We start from the raw sequence: 18,579 nt of genomic DNA on the forward strand, positions 1-18,579 counted from the left end.
CCTCAGCCTCCCTCACCTGGACTATATTCCTCCAGCCTTCGTCACCCGGACTCTCTTCCTCCAGCCTCCCTCACCTGGACTCTCTTCTCCCAGCCTTCGTCACCCGGACTCTCTTCCTCCAGCCTCCCTCACCTGGACTCTATTCTCCCAGCCTCCCTCACCTAGACTCTCTTCCTCCAGCCTCCCTCACCTGGACTCTCTTCCTCCAGCCTCCCTCACCTGGACTCTCTTCCTCCAGCCTCCCTCACCTGGACTCTCTTCCTCCAGCCTCCCTCACCTGGACTCTCTTCCTCCAGCCTCCCTCACCTGGACTCTCTTCCTCCAGCCTCCCTCACCTGGACTCTCTTCTCCCAGCCTCCCTCACCCAGACTCTCTTCTCCCAGCCTCCATCACCCAGACTCTCTTCTCCCAGCCTCCCTCACCTGGACTCTCTTCTCCCAGCCTCCCTCACCTGGACTCTCTTCCTCCAGCCTCCCTCACCTGGACTCTCTTCCTCCAGCCTCCCTCACCTGGACTCTCTTCTCCCAGCCTCCCTCACCCAGACTCTCTTCTCCCAGCCTCCATCACCCAGACTCTCTTTTCCCAGCCTCCCTCACCTGGACTCTCTTCTCCCAGCCTCCCTCACCTGGACTCTCTTCCTCCAGCCTCCCTCACCTGGACTCTCTTCTCCCAGCCTCCCTCACCCAGACTCTCTTCCTCCAGCCTCCCTCACCTAGACTCTCTTCTCCCAGCCTCCCTCACCTGGACTCTCTTCCTCCAGCCTCCCTCACCTGGACTCTCTTCTCCCAGCCTCCATCACCCAGACTCTCTTCCTCCAGCCTCCCTCACCTGGACTCTCTTCTCCCAGCCTCCCTCACCTGGACTCTCTTCTCCCAGCCTCCCTGACCTGGACTCTCTTCTCCCAGCCTCCCTCACCTGGACTCTCTTCCTCCAGCCTCCCTCACCTGGACTCTCTTCCTCCAGCCTCCCTCACCTGGACTCTCTTCTCCCAGCCTCCATCACCCAGACTCTCTTCCTCCAGCCTCCCTCACCTGGACTCTCTTCTCCCAGCCTCCCTCACCTGGACTCTCTTCTCCCAGCCTCCATCACCCAGACTCTCTTCTCCCAGCCTCCCTCACCTGGACTCTCTTCTCCCAGCCTCCCTCACCTGGACTCTCTTCTCCCAGCCTCCCTCAGCCGGACTCTTTACCCTCAGCCTCCCTCACCCTGTGCCCTCCACTGGCCACTGTCAGCCACTCTTTGCCTATTTCCATATTCCCTTCTCTGCCGGAATGAAGTTCCTTTGATTCTAGCATCTTTAGGTGGGGTCACTGGGCTGGACCTAACACCAGGCTACCATGAAACTCCGAGCGAGTACCCCCTTTTGTCCTGAAGATCTGTGAGTGGAAACCTGAAGGAGAGACTTCCTGGGGAAGTGGGAAGGAAAGAGAGTCTGTCTTGAGATGTAGGAGGAAGAGGAACTGAGTCATAAGTGGTTTTCTAGAACGTATGTGTGAGTGTGTGTTGGGGGGACGTGGATTCCATGCTTTGGTGGTCAGTTTTTCTTTTCTTTTTTTTTTTTTGTAAAAACCAAGATATACTCAACCCTCTGTCGGGAGTCAACTGAAGCTGTTCTCTTGGGGCCTACAGCCTGCCTCTGTCCGTGTGTCCCCCCGCCCGTGTGTGTGTGTGTGTGTGTGTGTGTGTGTGTGTGTGTGCACTGTCTGCTGTGCTGGAGTTCTGGAAGCCACGTCCTGCCCTGGTTCGCCCTTTAGGGAGTGATCCATGAATATCCGCAGTCTCTCCCTGCCATCTCCAGGGTGAGAGCACTGGAGTCAGCCCTCTCGGTGTCATCAAAGCTTGTAGCTGGCCTGCAGGGAAACTACCCACTATAGAATCTACACCTCAAGAACCTCTTTAGGATCTTCTGTTCAGAGAAATATAGGGACTTCAAACAGAACCAAAGAACTTGTGATCTGTCCCCAAACCCACAATTTGAGACACTGCTGTCCTCTGTGTGGAGAAACTGGTCAGCTGGTGTTAACCGCCCTTGCATGCCTGACCCTGATCATAATTAAATGAGCACACCAGCCCTGGAGAGAGAGGGAAGAAAACAGACTCAGAGAGAGCCTACCTCAGATTGCACAGCCCATAAACCAGGGCTCCGCCTGCACATGTCACTCAAGCTCCTCACTGCCACCTCTGTGTCAGACAGAGACGGGGTGTGCGGGACACAGGCTAGGCTGTGCTGCTCTGGTGTAAGACCAGAGACCCTCTGTGTCAGACAGAGATGGGGTGTGGGGGACACAGGCTAGGCTGTGCTGCTCTGATATAAGACCAGAGACCCTCTGTGTCAGACAGAGATGGGGTGTGGGGGACACAGGCTAGGCTGTGCTGCTCTGGTATAAGACCAGAGCCCCCTCTGTGTCAGACAGAGACGGGGTGTGGGAGACACAGGCTAGGCTGCTCTGGTATAAGATCAGAGCCCCCAGTTTCCTTTCCTGTCCCTAACCTAGGACGCCAAGAGTCTCAGTTTTCTTCAGGCAGCTCCCTGGTGGGTAGGTGAGCAAGACCGGGGGTCTTCATGCAGTCACTCATCAGGCAATTGTAAGGCACACTGCTTGTGATGCTGCCCCACTCTGCCGGATACGGCAATCATGGGGAAAGGCCTCTGACAAGGGGCCTGGCCTCAGGCTTGTGGTGAGTCGGGTGGTTGCCTGTGAGCACATGCAATCTTAGTGTTTACACAGGGACAGCTGTGACAGAAGGCATTGACTTCAGACCCTAGAGGTGACAGAGCTCTGGGCTCACGGTAGGGTGTTGTTACAGGAGCAAAGGTGTCAGTGTCTGCCCAGCGCACCAAGCTAAGACACAGGTGAGCCAGGGACTGGGGACAGTACAGGCTAGATGTCCCAAAGAGAAGCTGCAAGGCTGGAAGGAAAGGTACCTTGTGAGGAGACAGGGTCCTGCATTGGAAACCCCCACAGGTTTCCTCCACGGTCCCCTGCAGATCCTGATCTGGATTTCTGTGTGATGGTCTTAGATGCTTGCTGTCGGTAGCTACCCCAGGTCTTGTAAGCGTGGAATCACACCAGGACAGACAGACATCCTGAGGTCTGGTCCTACCTCTGCCTGACTTGGTCCTTCCAGGGCAGATTTCCTGGACCCCCGTTGTTCTCAGCTGTGACTGCCATGCCGGTTGTGTGGGTGAGCAGTGATCAACTGCCTGCCCCGGCCCCATGCTCCAGAGTCTGGCTAGAGAGGACTGGACTAAGGAGAGTGGGCAGCTGCCCCTGGAATTGGATAGACAGCAGGGGCACTTTGCTTCCAGCTGTGTTGGTTGTGATCTTGGTGGAGCCTTGAGAGGAAGGGGACGGTGTGAGCAGTGTCTGGGAGCACAGGCATGGTTCCAGCACAAGGGTCTTCTTCGTTCTTATGGGAACACTCGGCAGTCAGCCTCTGTGAGGTGTCCTTTGGGAACAATGGCCTGCAGAGTCCCTTCCCTTCCCTTTGTAGGCCAATCTGGGACTCCGTATTTCTAAGACCTACCTTCTGCAACTGCTGCTGCCTCCCCTGAGTCTGCAGCCGCAGTCCTCCCGTCTCAGGTCCTTCCGTCACAATGTCTTCCCCTTGGAGTGATGTGTGTCTATGCCAGGCCCCTTCTCCAACACCCACATTGTCCCACATGCTCATCACCCAGCCTGTGTGATTCTAGTCCCCAGAAAGCTGCCTTTAGCTTAGGCTGCAACAGGAAAAGCAGCCTGAGGTCCTGGAGTTACCGGCTGGCCCTGTCCTCTGGCAATAGCCTAGGGATCATCCATCTCTTACAGAGTCTTCTCTGTCCACAATACCATGGGGACCACGGGCATCAGCCTCCTCCAAGAAAGACACTGGCCAGCTTTAGGGCTGGGCAGCATGGAATTTTTTTTTAATGCAGCCTTGGAAGGGTGGCTTTCCCTCCTAACTCTGCCTATGAGCTTTGCTTCTCTCCAAAGACTTTAGAACTGTACGTGACTGCAGCACCGGCCTCTTGGCCTCTTGGTCTCTTCTTTGGTGCATCAACCATTAAAAAAGTAAATGACCTTCCAGGGTTGTGAGAACTAGAGGAGAGTTAGAGACTCTGGCTCTGTGCCCTGCAGTGGTCTTTTGAAGGTCGTTGTTAGACTGGGGTGTTCTTGATGGACACTGAAAGCAGAATTTGCTAGCGGAGGCTCAGCAATGAAGGCTGAGCCCAGTTGTCAAGTGGCAGTTCTGGGTAAAGTTGTGCTTGCGATGGCTACAGGAAGCCCAGGGTCGGTGTCTGTGCTTCAGGAGGAGAGGGATGGGCATGTCCGGTCTGAGCTCCTGTCCACTCCTGGTCTCCATGTCCACAGCTTTCCTGCAGCTCTCTGCTGCTGCCGTCTCTTCTCACTCCAGGTGTCCCTAGCAGCTTCAACAGAAACACAGGGTCAAATTCTACAGCATGGCTCTCCAAGGTTGACCTTGTGCTCCAATGTCAGAGCCTTGGCCACCATGTCCAAAGAGCCCGAATCAGGGCAGTAGGGATCTGATATCCAGAGAAGTCAAATACATTGACTGCAATTATACAGCAGGCCCTTCGGTCAGTGAGGGAAGATGAGCAAGCTGAAAAGAATGGTGTTTTTCCTGGAACAGCTCCATGTGTGGCCAACCTTGGGGGTGGCTATGAGGGAGAGAGCGGAGTGACATTTGAGGAGAAGGAGTGGGCTTTGAATGAAGAAATTCAGCCACTTTGCTCGAAGCCTAGATTTCCTGACCTCAGCACTTTTGAATCTGGGGCTGGCTTACCCTTTGCTGGGCTCTGCTCTGTGTACTGCAGGGTTTGGGTGGCCTCTGATTGACCTCCATCTGCTAGATGACAATAACCTCTCTTAAGCTGTGACAACCCACACTGCCCCCAGACAACCTCTCACCTGCTAGAGGCAGAGGGCCAAGCTGGTCGGTGTGTGAAATCCGTCCAGCCATCTGGAGCCCTTGTGGAGAATGCCATTGGGGCTACTGGACCGCCCGAGCCCAGAGGCCCTATTATTTCTGACTCTAAAGCTGGATGCCCAGTCTGGTACAAGAGGCATCTCTGCATCTTGGGGACCATAGACAGAATAGAACACCCAGAATGTCTTCTGTCATTGTTGCCCTGCGAGGAGCTGGTCAGCTACCCTGGGGAACATGAAATATTTCTCATCCCTTATGCCCTTAACTCTTGCAGCAGCCCCAGAGCAGAAAATCCTTGTCCTCTTTATGGAGGGGGCAGAAGTCTTGATATGAGAATTCTGGGAGGGGTGTAACAGCTCCAGATGTGACTAAGATCAGGCCTTGTAGCCAGCTCTGACTCCAAGTGGAATGCTCTTAAGTACAAGACCAGCCCAAGGGTGTGGACTGTATCTTCAGTCAAGTTTCTGGGGTCTTGTCCCTGGAGACACCTCTCATGATGTCCTCCTCTCTGTCTCTTCTCAGGGTGACATGGGAGCATTGGGTCCAATTGGCTACCCAGGACCCAAAGGCATGAAGGTACGTTAAATGTGGGCTCCCCAAGTTCAGGTCCCATCCCAGTTGGGCACCCCAGAAGGAAGGCACTGTCTGATGTCACTGAGAAGGAAGGTGGGAAAGGCTGACTGGGAGCTCAGTTCTCTGGCCTGAGAGCTGGCCAGCATCTGTGTGTCATTTAGCTCGACATCTTTATTGGACACAAAGTCCACAAGCTGAGTGGGAGGCCAATGTGGTTCTGGGATTTGGGACTCATGACCAGGGATGTAGAAACCCTCATGGCAAGCAGTGAGCTTGGTCCACACAGTGGAGGAGACTGGCCAAGGCCAGTTCAGGCCCCCTTTGCTGTCAGCCTCTCCTGCTCTGGGTTTAGTTTAGGGATGGGGGTGCCGCAGCTTCTCTCAGCTCATCACACAGTCCTTTCCCTTGTGAGGTGGACATCCCTGTCACTTTGCCCCAGCTGGGGGGGACCAGCTCAGGATCTTGAAGCATGTCAGTTCCTGATTTCTGTGACCTTTGCCTGTCTTGCAGGGCTTGCTGGGCGGCGTGGGGGAGCCCGGACAGAAAGGTGATAAGGTGATCGGAATGCTCCCTACTGCCTTACCTCGTGCCCTCCCTCCCCCGTGACCCTACTATTCCCTTCCTGCCTTACCTCGTGCCCCCCGTCCCCCCGCCCTGTGACTGGACTACTCTCTTCCTGCCTTACCTCGTGCCCCTCCCCCGGTACCTGCAATGGCTTGGCTCCTCCACCTCACACTGTCTTCTCTCGCAGTCTTCTGCGCCTACAATTCTGGCTTATTCTGCTTTCTTGGTGTGTGAGGCTCAAGTGAACAGTTGTAGGGTCTGATGGTTGAGGCAGATAGAGCAGGAGGGTCTGTGGAGACAGGGGTCTGGAGTAGGTCAAGACTGACCTCAATCTCAAATGCAGAGCATGCCAGTAAGGCATGCAGGGATCATGGCCTCAGAGCACGGAGGGAGACATCACAGGACCAGCCCACACAGGAACGGGTATCTCCGTGTGGCTCTGAGAGTCCAGACCTAGAGAGTAGCTAGGCTGAAACACTGTGGGAAGCCTAGGCTGAACGGCCCTGCCACTGGACTTTTGTTGTCTCAGCCCTGTGCCAAACCGTGTTGAAAAGGGGAGGTGAGCCCAGGGCCAGAGACAGGTAACACCTAGCCTAGGTCGCACAGCCTCGGAATGACAAACACCCAGCAAGAACAGGCGAATCTATTTGAGCCGGAAATGCCAAAGGGGGATGTAGCACGTTTGGGGGTGCCCCTGAATATCCACAAGAGATGGCCTCTCTGCTTAGTCTCTCCTCATCTAGGCACCCGTGCCTGTACCTGGGCTCTTGTGTCCTCTGGAGGTCTGGCTTCCCAGAGAGTTCCACCACTGAACAGAATTTAAGTCATAAGATCCGAGTGGACAGGCTCTGGGAAGTCACTTGCTCTAGAACCTACAACTGACAACTGTGGAGACAGAGTCCCAAAGAAGGGACAATATTGATCGGCCAGCCACTGGCTCTTGCCTGTACCTCAGTCCAAAATGGCGATCCTGCCTCCAGGAATCTCAGAATGAGACTGTTCCTGAGAGCTGTCTCCTCCCATTTTATATTTCTCTCTAGTGTTGGCATTAAAGGCTCGCACCACTACCGCCCGGTTTCTATGGCAAACTAGCGTGGCTCCTGGGATTAAAGGAGTGTGTCACCACTGCCTGGTCTGTAAGACTGATCATATGGCTGTTCTATGCTCTGAACTTCAAGCAAGCTTTATTTATTAAAATGCAAATGAAATATTATTACAACCCCCCCCAAATATAATAGAGCCAGATGGTTTTGTTCAGTCCTCCTCAGGCAGCCAACAAGATGGGGTAGCTTCAGTTCTTTTTCTACCTGTTGCTAGCTCTCTGATTTCTCCCATCATGCATATGCCTCTGTTGCCTTTCTAGTCTCTGCCTGCGCCCTCCCAGCCCTTTTGTCTAGCCCTCTTAAAATGAAGGACTTGTGGGGGTGCCTTGGCTCCCGACACCCTCCTGTCTGTTATGAGGCTGGAGACGTCAGCTCTGTGGAATAGCTGAAGTCCTGGCCGAGGAGAATGGAAGTGGGAAGATGGCGCTGTAGCCGAGGGCTTTGCACGGGTGATAGGGCAGGGCTGGCCGTCAGTGTGCAATACCGGGAAACACGGACGGAAGGGAACCTGGTGTCTCACGTCCTTGTCACATCCTCTGGTGGAGATGTTTAGCTCTGAAACCAACCGAAGGAGGAGGAAGTCATTCAAGGTCCCTTAGGGAGAGCTGCTTCCCTGCCCCTCGGCTAGGCCAGGGTCCCCTATATTCTGCTCATTCTGACTGTCCATGACCCCACCTGGCCCTGAGTCAGGCTCTCAGATCAGCCACAGTGCATCCTGGAGTGGCCTCCTGCTCAGTCTGGCTCTCCAGATTTCCTTTTAGGACATTTAGGCTCTCCTTCTCTCATATTTAAACATTTTCATTCCTTCTTACACATGGCACACAGACAGACAGAGGATACCTCCCTAAATTCTATAACCTTGTATGAGCTCCCCCAAAACAAAATAAACAAAAGCAAGAAGCAAAGAGCAAAGCAAGTTTTAAAAAAAAAGCTTTCAATTTCAACTTTTGTTCCGATGATTCAGTCGTGTGCCAAGTCACTGCCTTCACTGCACCTTGGTCTTCTGAGACTTCTACTTCCTCCTGCTCCTGGAGCTTCATAAGGTCTCAGTGACCAGAGCAAGTAGGCTACTGAAATGTAGGCTACGGCTACAGGCTAGTAGGCTAAGTGCTTCGAGATGGCTCTAGCCCAAAGGGGAGGCAGCTTTCCAGCTGGCCTGGGGACAGCTCATTTACCAGAATTGGACCATGAAGAGCAGAGGAATCCTGTCACAAGCCTTCTGAAGAGACCCACCCAGAGCTCAGTCAGGGCGCATTTGATTCCTGTTGCGCACAGACCTAACAAGCCAGCTAGCTGGAGTCCCTCACGATAGCTGATTCAAAGCAGTTAGAAGCCAGCTGCTGTACGGAAGGAAGACAGGGAGACTTGGCAGCTCCCAGCAGGCACGGCAGCTCAGCTCGGTCCTGCAGCTTTTCAGCTGACATCAGCTGCTGCAGAGGAGCCTGGAGGGTGAAGACGATCTACAGGAAAACTGGGGTCAGGTGGCCTCGGCAGTGCTCTGGGCAGCCGTGGAGTGGGAGGCTTCCCCTCGCCCTAAGAATCCTCGCTCTACCTAGGGGATGGGACCTCAAGTGCTTTGGAGCCAAGGCTGCTCTGGCCGCAAGAACAGCCTCCACAAGGCTCCCTGGGTCTTTTGTCCGGGGAAAGCTTGGGGTTGCGTGCCCCACCTCCTTATAATCTCTTTGCTGGTTTGTACTCAGGGTGAACAAGGGCTCCCAGGTGTCTCAGGAGATCCTGGCTTCCAAGGAGACAAGGTAATTTTATCCGACACCTCCAGCCCCACCTCTGTCTTCATTCTGCTGGCCATAGTGGCCTCTGGACTTCATTCTTAGCCACAGCTACCTGTCTCAGCCTGTCCTTCTCACTGCCCCCAGATTGTCCTTTGAGGACGCATACACTGTCAGTGGTTCCCAGCTGATCTTAGGAGCATGTCCTGGTGCTCCTCCCGGCGGCACAGGACCCCAGTCTTTGGGCCCCTCTGACATTTTCTCCTTCCCGTGACTGTGTTTCGGAACCACTAAACTGTCCTGGGAGCCTCGGGTTCTTTGAACACACCCCTTCCCTTTCTGAGCCCAGCCCAGCCTCTGCACCGCCCTGCTCAGATGCCTTTTTCCTACTTTCTCAGAAAGTGGACTTAATCTCCTGGGCCCGTGCCTGTCTCTCACTCACAATGCTCGCTCTAGTTTGGGAACCTGTGCTTAACCTCCTACAGACTGAATTCCATGAGGAACAGGGCCCTCAGCTACCCTGACAGCTCTGCTCGGGTCCCACGCTCAACGGAAAGTTCTGGACAAGTTGGCCAGAGGGAAGGAAGAAGGGAGGGAGGGACTAGCTGTGCTGACAGAAGGAACAACGGATGAACCATGGCGGCCTTGCTCTCCAGAGGCCAACTGTGGCCTGCTGAGAATGGCTTCTCTGCCTGGATTGACCATGTGTCCACATCTGGCCCTCCTGGCCAGTCCACCAAGCCTAGATGTTGACCAGCCCCCTCCCCTTCCCTTCCTCCCAGCTGACTTGCCCTGACCCAGTATCAATGTCTAGGTTATAACATACAGGCCAGGCTGTTCTCTTGGGTTCTGATACCCAAGTGCTCTGGTATGGACGAGGATTCCCTGGGTCCTATACTGGAGGTCAGGAATGCTCCTAACCCTTTTTCCCAGGTTTTGGGGTACAACAAGTATGAGCTCAGCCCAAGCCTGCAATGGGGGAGCAAGGTCATCTTTCCTGAAGGTGGCTTGGCAGGAGGGGACTGTGGTTGCTCTTGGCACAGCTATTCTCTGATAACCCGGTTTGCTTTCTCTTTCACAGGGCAGTCAGGGCTTGCCAGGGTTACCAGGTGCCCGAGGGAAGCCAGGGCCTCTGGTAAGCTCCTCTTCCTCATCTGTCCACCTGGCTGTAGCTTTGGGATACTGAGGCTAGTGCCCTGCATTTACTTACGGACCATGGCGTCCTGGAGTGGAGCAGAGTGAGGCACAGATGGCCACTGGCCAGTTTCCTGGGTGGAGTTTCTGAAGCTAAGGTGCAGGAGTCAAGCTGGGTCCTAGCCTGGCCCCAGGTCCTGCACACCAATGGACTCTAACTGCAAGCAGACTGCGTGCCGGTGCACACTCCTAATGTCACCTATCTCACGTCACTCAGTGTTAGCATGGTCACATCTGTGGTCACTCTCTTTACACGTGCACTGCCCATATCCAAGGAGACGAGGGTGGGCAATGGTGGCAACCTCCATTTCTAGATGTGGAAGTTTAGATTCTGAAGGCTGACTTGCCTGGGTCTCCTGGACTGGTACATATAGCAGAAGACATTGCAGTGACTGCTTATCCTACTAGGCAGACCTCACTTGTGTAGTTCCAGAACTTTCCAACTGTTCTCACCTGAGGACAGAGTGTTGGTGGAAGCTAGGGCCATGCTGATCCTGTGTGGTGATCCTACGTCTTCCATAGGGCAAAGCTGGAGACAAAGGCGCTCTTGGGTTTCCTGGACCTCCTGGTCCTGAGGTACGTGATGTCTTTCTGTCTGTCTGTCTGTCTCTGCCTCTCTCCCCCACCCCCTACATCTGACTAAGACTTGATGTTGTGCCCATAGATGGTGAGGGAGTTGCTAGAGATAACATACACAATGAAAGACAAGGCCAAGGCTAGAAATGGGCTCAGTGTTGCATGCTCAGATCCCAGTACTATGGGGAAAGAGGCAGGAGGATAGCTCAAGGTCAGCCTAAGCTACATAGCTAGACCCTGTCTCAAAAAGAAGAGAAATCCACAGATCGATATCCTCTGTGTTCTTCCCTCCCCGGCTTGGCCTGTCTCACCAGGGGCTCCCCAAGCTAACCTCAGTGCCCTTCCCTGGTGGTGGCCATCCTGACACTTGGGGTTGCCACAGAGCCATCTCCAAAGCCTTGCAGGGCTGCTGCCTCCCTTTTGGAGATGTAGATCTACTCATAGGGACCTCCTCTGAACCTTCCTTTCCCTGGCCACTCCTCAGGGCTCAGAGCTCCTAGACATGGTGGGGAGGGCAGGGAGCCACTGATTCTGGATTGGCTGAAGAATGTGAAACAAAAAAGGATGGTAATACCAGCTAAGCACTGGGGAATGTGGAGAACCTGTGGCAGTTGCTGATATATGTGATAACCATCTCATAGCTAGATCATAGACACCAAGTGGGTCCCCTCTAACAGTAGTGTGCTACCTTAACCAGGGTTTCCATGCATCTAACAGTAGTATGCTACCTTAACCAGGGTTTCCATGCATCTAACAGTAGTGTGCTACCTTAACCAGGGTTTCCATGCATCGCAGGCTTGTTGCCACCCAGTCTCCAGCCAGGGCCCCCAACCCTTTCCTGGAGCTCCCTGGCCTCAGGGCCTTGGTCCTCCAGGAGGTTCTTGCAGCCAAGGAAATGCCTGGCCCTATAGGCTCGCCCAAGGTTTCCAGATCACTCAGCCTTCCCCAGTGGATGAGGGCATGCTTCCTAAAGCCACAGTCTGACTGTTTGCTCTGTTGACTTTGGCCAGGACACAGCCCTATCTTTAGACAAATGAACTTGGCTTCTCCTCCATTCACTGCTCAATGTGGAAAGAGACTCCTGAGTCTGGATTTCCCAGCAGCCTGGCCAATGAGGGAGGAAAGCTCGCTCCTGAGCATAAACTGATGGAGAGATGAGGCTCTTCTTAGACCAGGAGCTGGGTAGTAGCTAGGGAAGGGAACTTGCCATACCATGGCAGGGGCATGGGTGGGGTGTGGGAGAGCCCTGCCTCTCTCTACAGATGGGACAACAAGACTTGGAGCCTCAGGGTCACTGTTCAGTAGCAGTTCAGCTTGATTCTGGCTCCCAAGGTCCCTCTGGGGTCTGCTTGGCCTATCTTTGTGCTGCTCTGGCCGACTCCATGGCCAGGGGAGACTCTGGCTGGGTCATGAGTGTGCTGGTGTCTGCTGGTTAGCACCTGGCCCTCAGGAGTGGGGAGGGACCCCCTGCTCACAGCCTCTGGACTGAATTGCCTCCTTCATTCAATACCAGAACCTAATTGCACCCTGGCAGTTGTGTTCCCACAAAAGAAGGGAAACCCCAGGCAAGAGTGGTTTCCCAAAACAAGCTCTTGTGGATACAAGTTTGTATTGTGCACTCATTGTCAGGTGCCAATCTAAGCCCTTGGTTTCCATCACTCATTTCAACCTTAGCATTGCCCTGGGAGGCATTTGCCCTAAAACTCCTCTATAGGCCAAAGCCCAGAGATACTGAGTAACTTTCCCATCACACAGAGAAGGAGTAACAGGACAGAATTTGGGTCCCATTTTGAAGAACTTCAATTTCAGTGTGCTAGCTCCAAACTCAGGACTGCATGTCTAGTTTGGTAGCACACACCTTTAATCCCAGCACTCAGGCAACAGCAGCAGCAGCAGCAGCAGCAGCAGCAGCAGGGGGATCTCTGGGAGTTCAAGACCAGCCTGGTATGCATAGCAAATTCCAAGCTAGTCTGGATGACACAGTGAGACTTCCAAAGAAAATAATAATCATTTGGGAAAAAAGGAAAAAGGATTTAACAGAAATTAGTAGTATGAGCTTAAAGGGAAGAAAAGAAAAAAAACTAACATAAAAACAAAGAAGAAAAGGAGTTTTAGTCATAGAGAGTCATGGAAGGAAGGAGTAGGGCTGTCCTAAGCTCATGGGTTTCTAGGCTGGATGAATGGAGGTATTCCACATAAAACTCAAAGAAGGTTTCCATGTTGGCTTGCAGAAGCTGGCCCAGTAGAGACAGCTAGGTCAAAGGGCCTCTCTGCTTCAGACTTAAGCTGTCTGGAGCACAATCACCCAGCGGGATAGGCCCTCAAAGCTGAGGGCCAGCATGGGAGTGTGGTGCAGAGTCCAGCATTCTGGGTGGGGAATCTTAGGAAGTCTAGCTTCTGACAGGAGGGGCCATGATTAAGGATGTCAACAGTTGCCTCTGCACAACCAATGTGGCAAGTCATGGCCCACGGAATGAATGTGGTTCATGGGTAAGTCTTCTCAGGCCAGGCAGCTGACTCGGGGTTCACTGTTCCCAGAGCCTGGGACTCCATTCTCTGAGTCAGATGACCATGTGTGACAGCCTTCACACGTTCCTGGATGGTCTTCCGTATCTCTGTTCCCTCACCTCTTGCTCCCACACAGCTCCTGCAGCAGACTGTCTTTGAACTTAATATATAACTAAGGATGACTTTGAACTCTTTGCTAAGATTAAAGACTGGGATCACTACACTCAGTTCCTTCTCTGTTTTCTCAGCCACTCTGCAAGGTCAGACTTGGGGGCTGAAGAGAAGGGATTAAGTAGCTGAACTACCTCGGGTCACATGGCAGCAGTGGTGGGGTGGACACCCATGGCACACGGTTGGGAGGCACCTGCCCAGCAGCCCAGGTGACTTGGCTCTCTGCTTCCCCACAGGGTTTCCCAGGAGACATTGGTCCCCCTGGGGACAATGGTCCTGAAGGCATGAAGGTGAGTTCTCTCCCACCTAAGGTCCTTGCCTGAAGAGATCTCATGGCCCAATTTGGCTGCCAACATCAGATGGAGGTGCTACCTCTGAGACTCTTTCTGTTCTCTTTCCCCAGGGTAAGCCTGGAGCCCGAGGCCTTCCTGGACCACCTGGGCAGCTGGGTGCTGAGGTGAGATGCCTCTGTCCTGTCCTGTCCCGCTTTGTCTTCTCTAGCCTGTCCCAGCACCCAGCTGGCTCTGTCCAGGGTGGCAAAGCCTTGCTGGGGCCAGGGCCACTCCAGATTTGTCACCAGAGCTTCTGTTCCATTACAACCCTGCCTGTGATTCCTCTCTGACCTGGTGGGACAAGTGACTTCCTTCCACACCTGTCACAGTTTATATGGGAGGATAGGAAATGTCGGCCCCTTCTTAGAAGTCGGTTCTTGGAGATCCAGGGAGGGAAATGACTGCCAGGCCCCATGTTAGTAGCATCAGGGCCTTGGCTAGAACCCAGGTGTGCCTCAGGCCAGAGTCCATGCTCAGATCCAATGCTATTCTCAGATACGCTCCTGGGAGACACTAGGGCATCATGGGAATGCCATGCCTTACCCAGCTAGGATGTCAGCAGAGTTCATTTGCACCTGGTGGGAAGGAGCTGGCCTCGGGCCTGTTGGGCCTTCCACAGGCAGCCTGGCTTTTGCTCGTACACGAGGCCCTCAGCCTTGCTTGGCATCGTGGTGCACAGCTCAGGGAGAATGAGCAACCACAGCAAGCTTTTGATGATGTGATCCTTTCTCTGAGCTGGGTGTGGGTCTGGCAGAGTCCCAGGGCTGGCTCCAGGATTGCTGTGTGGAGTTGGGAGCTGGAGATACTTCCAAAGGGTTGCTTTGAGGGGCCTGTGGTCAGGCACGGGCTGCCAAGAGGATCAACCTGGAGGGTATTGTGACCTGTGGAGGGCTGGAGAGTCACAGCTAGGAACAGGAATAGAGGGGAGAGAAGAGAGAGACATTGCAGCCCAGGCCTGTCTGCTCATGTAGCTCTCCAGGCAAAGCCAGGCTCTGCGCTTATGAGGCCTTCACTCATTCACCAGATACCCAGGACACTGTGGGGACAGACTCTGAGCTGGGCGCTCCATCCACCTGCGAGGACTCTACACACTCTGCACCTTTCCCTCCATACAGCACAGGTTCTCCCAGAATTCCATTTAATTTTCTCCTTTGTCTTTCTCCTGTGTTCTTCTGCTCCAGGGAGATGAAGGACCTGCGGGGCCACCAGGAGTCCCTGGCTTGGAGGTGAGTGTTGCTGACCAAGAGGAGGTGAGGCTTCTTGGAACTGAGCTAGTGGGCACATGCAGGGCAGCCAGCAGGGAGGCCTCTGGCTAGTCAAAGAACACAGATACTGAGGGCAAGTGTTGGTGGCCTTAACTGCCTTCTTGACTCTGTTGGGTTCTATGTGGCTGTTTCTTTGTGGATTTTTCCAGGAGCCACCCACATTGCTCAGTTATTATATCAGAGGCTGCAGAAGTGGAAGGTCCAGTCCTGGGTCCCATAGCTAGGATATGGTGTGGATGCCCAGAACTACGGATACATTCTTTCTCCAGCTTCCAACTTCCTTGCTTACCACCTGCCCATCTGTGCCGCTTCCGATCTCAGTATCTCTTTATACTCAGGACGGATGAGGTACCCAAGAGCATTTGCTAGTGTGAGTCACATCTTATTGTGAATATGTGAATGATTAAAACCAACACACTCTACATGTGCATATCAATTCAGTGCTTCTCATAGGCAGAAATTTTTTTTTGTGCCCACAATCACTGTGCTTCCTGAAGTAAAGCGTGAGGGTGGACAAATATGGGTGTCACTCTGGTGAGGTCATCTGGGTTCTCACTTGAGAGTGATGGTACCATGTGTCACACAGACTCTGGTGAAGGCAGGTGACATCTCATGGCCACTTTGAAGCAGACTTTCCCACCTGACCCTCCCAAAGGGGTCCCTGGAGTCTCAGAGTTCTCTGACCATGTTTGGAAGTCTGTATTACCCTGTGCCCATGTCCTCTGCCCAACCTCTCCCTGTTCTCTCCCATAAAAAGCAGGGGTCATTGTCCCTACTTACGACAGCTCAGCCCAGGGACTGGGGAGGCAATGCTGAGGCCACACAGCTGGAGACCGTCTCTGAGTTTCTTTGTATGCCTGCTGACACTGGATTTCTCTATCACTGTTCCTCCATCTGCTGGACTTCCGCACTTCTCCAATCTCCCTCAGCACTGTCCCTGCTGGTCCCTTTCATGTGCCTGTCTGTTGCAGGGTCAGCCTGGAAGGAAAGGGTTTCCTGGGAAGCCTGGCCCAGATGGTTTGAAGGTGAGGAGATGTGGGCCTCCCTGGGGTAGTGGTGGAGAGAGGGGCGAGTCTGACATATAAAGCCCCAGGACAAGCCCTGAATCCCATGGCTAGTGAAGTGGGAGAAAAAAGTGGTCCATATTCATCCCAGAGTATTGGTAACAAAAGAGGGAAAAGCAATAGATATAGCCACAGTGTCCAACAGCCGGGGTTGTCAAGTAATGGGGTACAGGCAGACACTCGGGGGGTGGACTGTGAATGTGGGGTACAATGCAGACACTCTGGGGTGGTCTGTGAATGCAGGGTACAGTGCAGACACTCCGGGGCAGGCTGGGAATGCGGGGTACAATGCAGACACTCTGGGGTGGTCTGTGAATGCAGGGTACATTGCAGACACTCCAGGGCAGGCTGTGAATGTGGGGTACAGTGCGGACACTCCGGGGCAGGCTGTGAATGGGGGTACAATGCAGACACTCCGGGGCAGGCTGTGAATGTGGGGTACAGTGCAGACACTCCGGGGCAGGCTGTGAATGTGGGTACAATGCAGACACTCTGGGGTGGTCTGTGAATGTGGGGTACAGTGCAGACACTCTGGGGTGGTCTGTGAATGTGGGGTACAGTGCAGACATTCTGGGGTGGTCTGTGAATGGGGGTACAATGCAGACACTCCGGGGCAGGCTGTGAATGTGGGTACAATGCAGACACTCCGGGGCAGGCTGTGAATGTGGGTACAATGCAGACACTCCGGGGCAGGCTGGGAATGTGGGGTACAGTGCAAACACTCCGGGGCAGGCTGTGAATGGGGGGTACAGTGCAGACACTCCGGGGCAGGCTGTGAATGGGGGGTACAGTGCAGACACTCCGGGGCAGGCTGTGAATGTGGGTACAATGCAGACACTCCGGGGCAGGCTGTGAATGGGGGGTACAGTGCAGACACTCCGGGGCAGGCTGTGAATGTGGGTACAATGCAGACACTCCGGGGCAGGCTGTGAATGGGGGGTACAGTGCAGACACTCCGGGGCAGGCTGTGAATGTGGGTACAATGCAGACACTCCGGGGCAGGCTGTGAATGTGGGGTACAGTGCAAACACTCCGGGGCAGGCTGGGAATGGTGGCTTGAGCAGAAGTGGCACCTGCCTTCTTCCTATGCTGGAAGATTTCTGTTTTCTTCTAGGGGCCTCTGTATAGCCCCAGTTGTACAATAACTATGTAGTGTAGGGAGGGAGTGGGCTGCCTTTCTTATCAGTGACAAATGCCTGACGGAAATCTAGTTCAGAGAATGTCTTTGTCACTGTTACTGTCATGAAACACCACGACCAAAAGCTCCTTGGGGAGGACAGGGTTTATCTGACTTACTCTTCCACATCACATCACATCCACATCACAGAAGGAAGCCAGGACAGAAACTCACACAGGACAGGAACCTGGAGGCAGGAGCTGATGCAGAGGCCTTGGAGGGATGCTGCCTACTGGCTTTCTCTTTGTATCTTGCTTAGTCTGCTTTCTTTTATTTATTTATTTTAAATATTTATTTATTTATTTATTGTTTATACAGTATTCTGTCTGCTTGTATGCCTGCAGGCCAGAAGAGGGCACCAGACCTCATCACAGGTGGTTGTGAGCCACCATGTGGTTGCTGGGAATTGAACTCAGGACCCTTGGAAGAGCAGGCAGTGCTCTTAACCGCTGAGCCATCTCTCCTCTGCTTTCTTTTAGAACTCAGGGCCACCAGCTTAGGGGTGGTCCTCCCACAGTGGACTGGGCCTGCCTGATAGGCTTGCCTGCAGCCTGGTCTCGTGGAGGCCTTTTCCCTGTCACAGGAAACAGGGAGCATCTGTTGACAGAGAGTACAGGGAAGAAGGATTTATTGTGACTGTCACTTTAAGAAGGTGCAAACTGCCATGGCAGGAAAGGCATGGAGAAATTCATGGCAGCCAGGCAATGGAGCAGGTCCTCTTCACATCTGGGCAAAGTGGGAAGCAGAAAGTGGGAGATGGTGACTGTCTCCTTTTCTCCCTTTTACTCACTTGGGCCCCCAGACCCCAGGATGTACTGCTCACCTTCAGAGTGAGTCTTCCTGTCTCAGTTAGGCCTCCCTAGAAACACCATCACAGACACACTCAGGCGCTTTTATTCCCATTTCAAATCCCATCGGGCTGACAATGAAGATGAACCATCATTTCCAAAGAAGATTTCAAAGGGGGCTGTGCTGGACCATGTCTATGGTCGGGTTGGAAAGAGGAGGGCATGAAACAACTGGAGGATCCCTGGCCGTGCATCTGGCCCTGCCAGTGTGTGTGTGTGTGAATGACATTTGGGGGGTAACCGAGGGGAGGGCAAGACAATGGTTAGGACACATGAGCTGTACTTTCTTTCCAAGGCCCCTGTGATCATGTGTCCTGCCCTCCGAGACCTTGCCACAGTCCCTCTGAGACTAGTTAGGTGAAAGGTGACACATATGGGCAGACTCGTTCCAGGGCAGCTGATGACCACTGAGCCACTCATCCCATGGAGAGACTGTGGCTGCTATGGCCACCTCTAGAGTAAGATCTGTCCGGCAGAGATCACAGCTGCCAGGCAAAGCCATACCAGGCCACCCAGTACTAGAAGCTGGGGGACTGAGCCCAGCACAG

The 18,579-nt window shown here is 53.7% G+C and overlaps 1 protein-coding gene across 12 annotated transcripts in view; it reads left to right on the top strand.

Moving 5' to 3' along the window:
* Col27a1 (collagen type XXVII alpha 1 chain) overlaps positions 1 to 18,579 on the top strand; it is a 122,921-nt gene that overhangs the window by 53,345 nt on the left and 50,997 nt on the right. For all 12 annotated transcript variants that reach the window (XM_075945133.1, XM_075945134.1, XM_075945137.1 and 9 more), the window contains exons 15-23: positions 5,452 to 5,505; positions 6,013 to 6,057; positions 8,870 to 8,923; positions 9,978 to 10,031; positions 10,613 to 10,666; positions 13,582 to 13,635; positions 13,749 to 13,802; positions 14,859 to 14,903; positions 15,914 to 15,967. In XM_075945133.1, the coding sequence (XP_075801248.1) occupies positions 5,452 to 5,505; positions 6,013 to 6,057; positions 8,870 to 8,923; positions 9,978 to 10,031; positions 10,613 to 10,666; positions 13,582 to 13,635; positions 13,749 to 13,802; positions 14,859 to 14,903; positions 15,914 to 15,967 (468 nt within the window). The remainder of the gene's footprint in view (positions 1 to 5,451; positions 5,506 to 6,012; positions 6,058 to 8,869; positions 8,924 to 9,977; positions 10,032 to 10,612; positions 10,667 to 13,581; positions 13,636 to 13,748; positions 13,803 to 14,858; positions 14,904 to 15,913; positions 15,968 to 18,579) is intronic.

The sequence above is a fragment of the Microtus pennsylvanicus genome, chromosome 13, assembly GCF_037038515.1.
Source record: "Microtus pennsylvanicus isolate mMicPen1 chromosome 13, mMicPen1.hap1, whole genome shotgun sequence".
Classification (NCBI taxonomy): domain Eukaryota; kingdom Metazoa; phylum Chordata; class Mammalia; order Rodentia; family Cricetidae; genus Microtus; species Microtus pennsylvanicus.